At 44.0% G+C, this 10,433-nt stretch overlaps 3 protein-coding genes across 3 annotated transcripts; 2 read left to right on the top strand and 1 right to left on the bottom strand.

Annotated features, from left to right (window-relative positions):
• Positions 1 to 2,723: 2,723 nt before the first annotated feature.
• asdurf (ASNSD1 upstream open reading frame) lies at positions 2,724 to 3,699 on the top strand. The gene is made up of 4 exons (XM_070976534.1): positions 2,724 to 2,891; positions 3,083 to 3,136; positions 3,386 to 3,461; positions 3,564 to 3,699. Exons 1-4 carry the CDS (start codon positions 2,832 to 2,834, stop codon positions 3,602 to 3,604), a joined length of 231 nt encoding a protein of 76 aa, XP_070832635.1. The 5' UTR covers positions 2,724 to 2,831; the 3' UTR covers positions 3,605 to 3,699.
• On the top strand, positions 3,625 to 6,546 carry asnsd1 (asparagine synthetase domain containing 1). The gene is made up of 3 exons (XM_070976531.1): positions 3,625 to 5,028; positions 5,228 to 5,409; positions 6,230 to 6,546. The coding sequence occupies exons 1-3, from the start codon at positions 3,625 to 3,627 to the stop codon at positions 6,474 to 6,476; spliced, it is 1,833 nt and encodes a 610-aa protein (XP_070832632.1). The 3' UTR covers positions 6,477 to 6,546.
• A 69-nt stretch (positions 6,547 to 6,615) lies between these two features.
• On the bottom strand, positions 6,616 to 10,184 carry LOC139340623 (glucose-1-phosphate adenylyltransferase). The gene is made up of 8 exons (XM_070976532.1): positions 9,853 to 10,184; positions 9,369 to 9,458; positions 9,150 to 9,229; positions 8,951 to 9,066; positions 8,747 to 8,844; positions 7,041 to 7,109; positions 6,896 to 6,954; positions 6,616 to 6,797 (listed from the first exon to the last, which is right to left on the bottom strand). The coding sequence occupies exons 1-8, from the start codon at positions 10,042 to 10,044 to the stop codon at positions 6,677 to 6,679; spliced, it is 825 nt and encodes a 274-aa protein (XP_070832633.1). The 5' UTR covers positions 10,045 to 10,184; the 3' UTR covers positions 6,616 to 6,676.
• Between the last annotated feature and the right edge of the window lie 249 nt (positions 10,185 to 10,433).

Below are 10,433 nucleotides of genomic sequence, written 5' to 3' on the forward strand. Positions count from 1 at the left end.
CTTTATGCTAAGCTAAGCTAACAAGCTGCCAGCTGGAGCTTCATAGTTCAAGTGTTTGTAAGAAAGTGGTTAAGCTTATTTGCCAAAAAAACCCAACAACTTTTATTTTGAGGTTTTCTATGTCAGCGTCATGAAGTTATTAAAAACTAGCTTCTCTGGTCAACCAGCACTTTGGGTGCTTGTGTAATGGAGAAAAGACTTCTGGCTGCTCGGTCACAAATAAATCTTGTTATTTTTAGACATGCAGATGTGAACAAAATACACAAAGCACTAGTTTCTTCCCAGGGCAACATGTAGGTCGACTCCGTGCCATCTCATCGCATGAGGGAGCAAAACTGACACCGACACTGAACATAAGCCCATATTTTGAGCCGAACGATGACAATAGGCACTTCTTTCCCTTTGTGATCTATTCAAGGATCACACAGAGCTCTCAGCCGTTTGAAAGTCTGCACACACTGAGCTGGTGCAAACAGATTACCAGCCACACTATTAGTGGGTCGGTGTGTCAGCCGGGCTGGCGTACCTGTCATCAGTGGTCAGACAGCTGCTGTGTCATTTTGCGGTCATGTGACCCCCAGGTATGTCTGTCCCTGAAGGAATCCCTTTTCAAGCCCGGCTGTGGAACAACAAGCTGTGTTTACGTCGGCTAAATTTGTACTTCCAGGACAAAAATATGAGAATGACTTGCCTCCTGCGGCCGAAAGCTGCCTGACACTCACAAGCCACAGCTAAAGAAGGGATCAAGGTGGAGGGAGGATGTCAAATCTCACCTGAAGGACGGTGTGCGTGAGGCTGGATCAGATTATTCATCTCTTTTTCATGCAGGGCTTCTGGTCTTTTTTGTGCTGAGCTCTTGGACCTTGTTGCAGCAGATCTGAAAGGTATTACGGTACAGCTCTCCTGGTTCAGCACTTTTCATTGATATTTAGGCTGCGCTCATGAGGTCTCCCAAAATCCAGCCACCAACACCAACCATCTCAGCAACCAAAGGATACCAGAAACAATGATTATAATTATTACCTCTGGCCATTTTTGGAACATAACAGTGTTGCGGTCTTATTGTTTCTGTGGATTTCTACTGCTGAGACTTTGATGTGTGCCTGAGAACGATAAACATCAAAGGTCACTGTCTGGCCACGTTCCCCCAAATGACAGCCCTTGTTTCCAGGGAATGAAACAGTAAACATCTGACAGCTGTTTCAGATCAATATAACATTGCAGCTCACTGGGCAGCAAACCAACGTGAGACCTCAGACAGGTGTGTTTGTCCGTCACACACTCTGAAAGGTGCTTGACCGGCCTGCTGGACAAAGATCAACATGGTAATTTCTCTTTCTGGTTACTGACCGCTGCCAGGCCACTGAATCTCAGGTCAGGACAGATATCTCCTTCATGAAGCTGTGTCACACATGTGACTGGAACGTTTGCTGGTTTTTATGAGTTTTTTGGTACAGACATTCATTGTCACCAGAGGATGATAATCCTACTGACTCTGATCATCCTCTGATGTTTCCTCTAGCGCCATCACCTGGTCAAGACTTTAACTGGTCTAGTATATCTGTGACAAATAACAGCATTCCCATCAGCCTCGGCTGTAGTTTGTAGCACTAATTAGCTCATTTTAGCATGAATAAGAACAACACAACAATGCAGAGTAATTACAACAGAGATTTCTGCAGCTGATTCCAGATTTTAGTTCCTGTGCAGCCTTGTGATTCTCCTGTGAGCACAAGATGACTGATTTCCTTATTTGTCATCTGAGTTAATTTTCCATCTTTATGGAAACAACAACACAGGGACTACATTCATATGATTTGAAATGACAGGAAAAAGCCAAATGTTGTTTACTGGGCACTTGACGTGTGGCAGATCGGTCACCCTCGTGTGTTTCTGCCTCAGCTAAAGACTTGCAGGTCAGCTGGAGTGCCTGCCTGTGGATGTGAATGTGAATGTGTGAATCTGTCTATTTACAGTGTGTGTTGGCCACTGCATTCTTGGATAGCATCCATCCCATTGTGACCCTGATCAGGATAAAACAGGTATAGAAATTAATGAATAAGTGAGTGGAGTTGACTTGGACTCTGAGTGCATAAAAGTGTAACGAATGTTGTGAATGTTTGTGATAAAGTGAAGGATTAATTCTTCCTTTATGCATTGAGAAAATTCTTCTCCCACTTCAGCTATATAAACTCTGTAAAAAGCCTCTAGGATTATGAAAACAAGCTGTTTCTGAGCTCATGAAACTTTTTGGAAACTCATGGCTCCGACAGGACGGTCACGCTACAAACATACGATGATCTTATAGAATATGATGCACTGCTGAAAATTGAATTAGTTCAAATGAGCTCAACCTTAAACATCTACAGCAGCAAAATGCAACATACACAGTAATGCAGCAGTAATGAGGACTTTTACTTTGATGCTTACATACTTACCTTACTCAAGTAAGGTTTTGAATTAAGGACTCTTACACATGTTAAACTGTGCTCTCTGGAGGTACTTCTTCTGTTCATTTAATATTAATACAATTTTAATTTGTTGTAAACTGGCCACAGTTAGCTCTTTTAGCATTTGGTTCAATTTTTGGAGAAAAGGGAACAGTTTTATATGCAGAATCTCTAATAACAGGACAGAATAATGATCTAAAAATAAAATAATGTACGTGTCAACCTCCCGCCTCCAGGGGGCAGTAACGGCTGAACTTTGAGACCCTCGCACCCGGAAAAGCTTTCAACGCCGCTGAGCATGAGTTTACACTGAGGAAAGCTAACTGCTGCCACATTAATACAAACTTTGAGCTGTGTTTATTTACATTTATTTTGACCAAAATGTCTTCGAGCGATAACTGTGAAGGACAGTCTGCACTTAAGGAGGAGATGAACAAAAAGGTAACGTTAGCAAAAACACGTTGCTGATGTAATGTAGCCACAAATATTAGCTAGCGGGTGAAAGCGCAGCATATGTGAAAGTTTTGTGTAAATACAGCTTCGTTTAGATTCAGATTATACGGACTCTCCTTCCAGTTTGTCTCTAAGGAAATGTTATTTTCAGTGAAATAATCCGTGTCGCTAATTTCCAGGTCAAGGAGCAGAAGATTGTTGTGGACGAGCTCTCCAACCTGAAGAAAAGCAGAGTGAGTATTAGAGCTAAATGAAACGCAGCCAAGTGTACCTGAAACTGACATGTTTGTTTATTAGTTTATTTAAATATGATTATTCTGGCGACTATGAATAGAAACCCCTAACTTTTTCATTTAAGTCTTGTATTCTCAAAGATGTTAGCTCTCTTTTATTATTATTTATTTTTTTTACTTTCTTCCTATGGAACATGTGTGTTTTTGTATGTATTAATACACATTTCATGTTTTTTTTTCCCCCAACAGAGAGTTTACATCCAGCAGAGGAACAGCAACATCTTCTTCCTCGCAGACAGAAGTCAGACACTGAGTTCATGCAGAAGTAAGTGAGAGCTATAAACATAATCATGACTTAATATATAAAGTTTGATCATATGGCATCATGTAGTAGCTGAACATAACAGCTGATGCTTTCTGTCTCCAGAGGAACTGGATAACTTAAAAAGGGTACTGCAGGATATGTAAATCTGCCCTTCACCACAACAATGTGCGGCATCTTTTGTCTGTTGAGTCTGTCACCGTCTCAGTTTGAGTGGGACAAACTGGTCCAAGAACATTTGAAGAGAAGAGGGCCCAACCTGAGCCAGGACGTCACAGTCAGAGGCCCCTGCTATCACTGTTTATTCTCTGCGCATGTTCTTCACATGAGAGGTCGTCTTACGCCTCAGCCAGTTCAAGACGCATCTGGAAATGTCCTGGAGTGGAACGGGGAGATTTTTGGGGGTCTGCCAGTGATGGCAGAAGAAAATGACACTGCTGTTCTTTCTCAGCGGCTGTCGGCCTGCAGCAGACCCTCAGAGATTCTGTCAGTGCTGTCCTCCATTCAGGGGCCGTGGGGGTTGGTGTACTACCAAAAGGCCGGAGGTTACCTGTGGTTTGGCAGAGACTTCTTTGGTAGGCGGAGTTTGCTGTGGAAATTTGATGCTGAGGTCAACGCCTTGACCCTGACGTCTGTGGCGGCACACAGCTCTGGACCAGATCAGTCTGCTTGGCAAGAAGTCCCAGCTGTCGGCCTGTACAGGATTGACCTGAAGGCAGTTTCAGAAGCTGGCTCTGTGACGTTCGAGGTTTATCCTTGGGCTCGTGGAGGAGATGATGTCTGGAGCTGCTCTGAAACTATGTTGAAGTCTGTCCCCAGCGGCTGCACTGCTGTGATGAACCAGTCAGGCCTCGCACTCGCCTCGCCCGTGTGCCCTCTTAATACGTCCATCCCCGAGTCATTAAATGAGAAAGAAATTCATCCAAATTCACATTCATGTGTTCAGGATCTGGAGCAGCTGCTTGCAAGCAAAGAGAGCAATGACGAGGTGAATCGTCTCATCGGCGTTCTCAGTGAGGCCGTAAGGCGCCGTGTTCAGTTTCTGCCTCTCAGGGCACAAGAAGATTCCCCTTCTACGAATAACCAGGCGAGTGTAGCTGTACTTTTTTCAGGAGGTATCGATTCAATGATCCTGGCTGTCCTTGCTGACCGTCACATTCCTGCTCATCAACCAATAGACCTTCTCAATGTCGCGTTTAAACTACAGGAGCCAAAGAAGCAGAAAGAGTCTGCAAAGAAACCCAGAAAACACAAAAATAAGGCCACGGATCAGACTAATGGAAGTGATTCGCGCACATCGAGCCCCTTTGATGTTCCAGACAGAATAACTGGAAGAGATGGCCTCAGGGAATTACAAGACTTGAATCCCGAAAGAAAGTGGAATTTTGTTGAAATCAACGTGACGCAGGAGGAGCTGCAGAAGATGCGTGAGGAGCGCATCTGTCATTTGGTGCACCCGCTGGATACGGTGCTCGACGACAGCATCGGGTGTGCTGTGTGGTTCGCAGCACGAGGGACGGGGCTGGTCATGGAGGACAGTGACCAGAGGCCCTTCACATCGTCAGCAAAGGTGAGTACAAACATCAGACTTTAGACCCTCCAGGGACAGAGAGTTTTGAGCTCTGTGCCCGAGCTGATACGCGAGTGTGGGATAAACAGCAGCCATGACTGATGATAATTTAAGTCTCAAAAAACACCAAAATAAATTGCAGTTAAGACTCAACAGTCACGCTGACCTGCCTCTCTGTGCTGCTGCTTCATGACTGCAGGTTATTTTGACAGGAATTGGAGCAGATGAGCAGCTGGCAGGTTACTCCAGACACAGAGTCCGGTTTAGGATGTCTGGACACGAGGGACTGATCCAGGAACTGGCCATGGAGCTGGGCAGGATCTCCTCCAGGAATCTGGGCAGAGATGATCGAGTGATAGGCGACCATGGAAAAGAGGCTCGGTGAGTGTGGCGTCTGTTTACCCATCATGTCTTATCAGGGCCAAGCGTGACTGCACATTCTGTCTGCTCAGCATTTAGAAAACTCAAAAGGTATTTGGCTTTAATAACCTGAGCTGACGAAGACCTCTTGAGGTACAAAGCGGTGTTGAGATAGGACAGGCTGCAGTTAGCTGGTTAGCATGATGTTGGTTCACTTTTTTTATGTTTTAAACAAAACTTTTGGACACATCTTACTCACAAAGGTGCCCTGTGGAGCTTCTTTTATTACAGATGTTTACATTCAGTGTGTCTCACCGAACGACTTATTTATCCTCGAGGTCTGACAGATGTGTGGAGTCCATGTTTTCATCAGTGTTTGCTAGCTTTGGGGCGTTCCTCTTCAGCGCCTTTGTTGGCTCATTGCTACATTTCTTTGTGCGATAACGGCCACCTGCACCTTCTTGTCTGATACAAACAAAACAGAAACCCAAGCATAGAAACTACTGTGCGTAAAAACTCTGCAGCGGACCTTTAACTTGAACTCCAGTGTTTGGTATTTGGTCTGTATCCTGATGCCTGGAAAAGAGAAGTGTGGCAGAATCCAAAATCTGGTTTTAAGATGCTCAAGCTGAAACATCAGCTGGTTAGAGCTCTAGTGGTTTAGCAGCATGTTGGTCAGCGGTGTTGCACCTTTAAAGTAACCAGACTAAACCCCTTGTTTGTGTGGAATATGCTCCTTCATAGTTAAACATATGGAAAGCGATGTTTTAAAAGCTGTGAGAGCATCCACCTCCATCGTTCAGACAGAGTATCTAACAGACTGTCTATCTGGCGCCTGCAGATTTCCCTACTTGGACGAGGACGTGGTGAGCTACTTGAATTCCCTTCCCGTGTGGGAGAAGGCAGATCTGTCGCTTCCTCGAGGTGTCGGGGAGAAACTCCTCCTGAGACTGACGGCGAAGCGGCTGGGCCTCGGCCAATCAGCCGTCCTGCCCAAGAGAGCCATGCAGTTTGGCTCCCGCATCGCAAAGATGGAGGAGAAACACGAAAAAGCCTCCGACAAATGCAGCAGACTCCTCACTGGGTAGACAAATCAATGGATGTAACGAATATAAAAATCACTTTAATAGAAAAATTCATCAGAAAATGACATATTTACAGGTGAGATTCTTAATTTCCTGTTTTTCTGATGCTTGAAGCAGACTAAGATTTCACTTTCCTTGGATGCTTTTTTTAATATGGAACAATAAATCAATAAACATGCTGTTTTTGTCCATTTCTGTTTCCACTACACCATATAAGACTCAACATCTTGAAGTTGTTCTCTGAAGTAACGGTCACATTCGATGTAGGAAGGCAGGTTTCCAACGTCGAAACGCCCACAAATCTGATGAATGTAAACCGGCTTCCTGAAAGAAAACACGGTAATTTATGAAGGAATACAGTAAAAAAAAAAAAAAAAGATTTTAAAAGTATTTGCTTTAGCCGAATATCCACAAAAAATTACCTCTGAATGAGCCACGACACAAAATTTCCTGGAGCATCTTTCTCATCAATCGGAGCCTCCTGCAGAAATTAACAGTTGTTTAACGGCAAAGTTTTATTTACTCTTAATTCGCATCATGTGTGGGACTTTAGATCATTACATTTACCTTCTTCTCTTCCATGAAGGTATCCAACAGAGGAAGGCTTTTCTTTGAAAGCACATAGAAACAGGGACACTGAAAAACAATGAATGTGTTAGCTGGTTGTGCCTGAAAGTTTGAGGTACATTTTTTTGTATTTTTATATAAAATTAACTGTTGACTTCAATATGTATGTCAGTAATTGAATGTATCACTAAACAAAAGCATTTCAGCATGTATGTAAATAAGTGAGTGCATCACCATTCAAACACATTATGCATGTATGTCAGTAAGTGAACGCAACAGAGTGCAAATGCACAAGTGTGTGCACATGAGGAGGTGATGCACTTCTGTACATTCAAGTCAGTGAACGCCTCACTGTTCAAACACAATTCAATGTGTACATACGTCAGTAGGCATCACGAGTCAAAGGCATGTGTTCTTCAGTCAGTAAACGCGTCACCTTTCAAATACACTTCAATATGCATGTACATAACTATGGGACTGCATCACAGTTTAAATGCATTTCAATAGAAGTCAGTGAACGCATCACCGTTCAAAAGCACTTTAGTATGTGTGTAAATAAGTAAGCGAATGCATCAACCTTAGAATGCACTTCAGTGTGCATGTATGTCAGTAAGTGAACACATCATAGTGCAAATGCACTTCTGTACATACAAGTCAGTGAATGCATCACCACTCAAATACACTTTAGTGTGAATGTATGTTTATAAGTGAACGCATCACAATACATATGCACAAATGTAAGTACGTCAGTAAGTGACCGCATCACAGTTCAAATGCATGTCAGTACATACAAGTCAAATACACTTCAACATGCATGTATGTCAGTGATTGAACACACTACTGTTCAAATGCACTTCAGTATGCATGTAAATGAACAAGCAAATGCATCAACCTTAGAATGCACTTCAGTGTGCATGTATGTCAGTCAGTGAATGCATCATAGTTCAAATGCATGTGAGGAGGTGAACGCATCACCGTTCAAATACAGATCAATATCATGTACATCAGTACATAAGGGCATCACAGTTCGAATGCACAGGTGTATGTACAGCAGTAAGTGAATGCATCACAGTTCTAACACACTACAGTATGCCCGGCAGTAAGTGAACATGTCACAGGTCACACGGGCTGACGCTCAGCGCTGATTCAGACTGTCTTCAGTTCAGTAGAACGTTCAGTCTGGTCTAAGCTGTTATCTTCAGTGCAAAACTCGCTGAGACAAACACTGGAAATAAGGTTAAACACTTAGCAGTTATTTATGACTGAGTTATCAGATACGGATTGCTTCATGGCAGCGTTTCATTAGGGAAGATGCCAAGTATCTCCTGATGCTTATGAGTCTGAAACATCCGCCAATCGTTGACTGCAAAGGATGTGCAACCAAAGATTAAATATGATGACTTTATTCATCTGATGTTAATAAATTAGCCCAGTACGAGAGGTTTACAATCCCTACATCTGATGTGGATGTAAACACCTCGTCATTAAAGCTGAGGGTCGGGACTTTGACCTTAACAATGAAGTGAAAACAAAGCATGTGTCACTGTCCTAATACTTGTGTGACTGAGTCAATCTTCTCAAGAATATGAGTAAAGTCTCAGGTGGCTGTCGCCCTTTTCCACAAGACTTTAAAGATGTCTTGTGTCCATGTGGACGGGCGTTATTGGACATTATCAGCAGGGTTCGTTCTGTGTTTATGGACTTACTGCTCTCCTCGACTTCGTCTCAGAAGGAAGAGGTTTCTCCTTCATACAGAGGACACGGAGATCACTGTCTACTTCCAGTATCCCGTATTTCTGAGTCTCTGTAAAGACACACAATACAATACAATACAATACAATACACAACAATGAGCATGTGAGCTCACCCCTTCCCTCACAGCTTCTTCAGTGTGGCTGCATGTGACTCACCCTCGTCTTTGCACTGGTAGGACAGCACCAGACAGCTGTCCTCGCACTTTGCTTGGAGGTCAGAAAACCTCTCCTTCACTTTACTGAGGCTGAAATCCTCTTTGAAGAGAGTGTCACTGTCCAGGAGGGAGAGGGAGTTGTGTCAAGGCAGAAACAGCAACAGCTCTGCACAGTAACACCGATAACTCGGTAAACTTACCCCCCGATTGCCAACACGTGGTCCTCTATCTTGAAGTGCTTCACTGCAAGTTGCAGACAGGCCACAGCACCAAGACGCTCCTGGTGGAGTCAGAAAGTTATGCAGATTTCGAGGTTCAATCACTGAGAAGAAAAGCCTTACTAAGCCTACAAAGGATGGGATGAAAAGTCTCGAAGAGCCAAATCCTGTCAGAAACAACCACTGCAGAGCTGTATTTACCTCATTGCTTCTCGTATGATCGCTGAGAATCTTGACATTGGTGAACTGTGATGCCCACTCCTCGAACGCAGCGTGATAGAGAGCGTTAGTCTGTGGACAGGGGGACAGTGGGAAGAGACAAGCAGAGAGGGACATTGACTCAGATCAGGTTTGGACAGGCTTGGACTACCGCTCAGACACCAGCCCAGGACCTTACTGCAAAAACATAATAAAAACAATAATGAAAATCTGCTCTGGAATATAAGATTAGATGCAAAGTGTGCTCAAAATATCCACAGACTATTATTATTATCGATGCACATGTAAACAGTATAACGCCACAGAGCCGATCCTGATCATGTGTGTTAAATCTGTAAAGCAACTACAAACTATTAGTTAAACGTAGAGCAGTCAGAGGTATATTATTTCCCTCTGAAATGAATTAAATATTTGTATACAGTAGCAGAGTGAAAACAGTCAAATAAAGAACAAGAATTTTACTCACGACCACGTAAATGCAGTCCACGCAGCCGGAAGCGGTCAGAGAGTGGACCCAGTGGGAGATCAAGGCGCACCGTCCCACTGGCAGCAGCGGCTTGGCAGTGCCGGCCAGGTGAGCGAACCTCCCGCTGCTGTCGGCCGCCACATCCCGCTGGAGCCTGGTTCCGTACCCGGCGGCGAGAATTACAGCTTTCATTTAAACTCTGAACCGGGAAAGACGCAGCTCACCTGCTGACAGCGTTTGCAGGTAGATTACTCAAACTTTCACGTGTGAAAAAGGCGAACGGAACGACGTGAAGCAGAAAACGTTCCACGAGAGCCCGAAACTCATCTCGCGAGATTAGTTACCCGGCCAAGGGTCAAAAGTCGAGCACGGACAGTCAGTAGTGTCGCAGACTACACGACAAACCCTCTGAGATCCTTTCCTAAACTTAACCATCTGGTTAAACCGTTTCGAGAGCGTGCTTTCACGCTACCGTGTGTCCAAAGAAAGATTACTTGGAAGTCTGGCGACGCGAGACCAGAGCGTTTGATTTAGAGCACTTCCGGTCTCATTTTCAAAATAAAACCTTTCTCCGGTGATTT

Source organism: Chaetodon trifascialis, chromosome 12 (assembly GCF_039877785.1).
Source record: "Chaetodon trifascialis isolate fChaTrf1 chromosome 12, fChaTrf1.hap1, whole genome shotgun sequence".
Classification (NCBI taxonomy): Eukaryota; Metazoa; Chordata; class Actinopteri; order Chaetodontiformes; family Chaetodontidae; genus Chaetodon; species Chaetodon trifascialis.

Bases quoted from the DNA above. Each gene is read 5' to 3' on its own strand.
- asdurf (XM_070976534.1), top strand. From the start codon at position 2,832: ATGTCTTCGAGCGATAACTGTGAAGGACAGTCTGCACTTAAGGAGGAG. The intron at 3,137-3,385 runs GTGAGTATTAGA...TTCCCCCAACAG, and splicing joins CCAACCTGAAGAAAAGCAGA to AGAGTTTACATCCAGCAGAG. The intron at 3,462-3,563 runs GTAAGTGAGAGC...TTCTGTCTCCAG, and splicing joins GACACTGAGTTCATGCAGAA to AGGAACTGGATAACTTAAAA.
- LOC139340623 (XM_070976532.1), bottom strand. From the start codon at position 10,044: ATGAAAGCTGTAATTCTCGCCGCCGGGTACGGAACCAGGCTCCAGCGG. The intron at 9,459-9,852 runs GTGAGTAAAATT...CCCTGTCCACAG, and splicing joins TGGACTGCATTTACGTGGTC to ACTAACGCTCTCTATCACGC. The intron at 9,067-9,149 runs GTAAGTTTACCG...CCTCCTGGACAG, and splicing joins CACGTGTTGGCAATCGGGGG to TGACACTCTCTTCAAAGAGG.
- asnsd1 (XM_070976531.1), top strand. From the start codon at position 3,625: ATGTGCGGCATCTTTTGTCTGTTGAGTCTGTCACCGTCTCAGTTTGAG. The intron at 5,029-5,227 runs GTGAGTACAAAC...TCATGACTGCAG, and splicing joins CCTTCACATCGTCAGCAAAG to GTTATTTTGACAGGAATTGG. The intron at 5,410-6,229 runs GTGAGTGTGGCG...TGGCGCCTGCAG, and splicing joins GACCATGGAAAAGAGGCTCG to ATTTCCCTACTTGGACGAGG.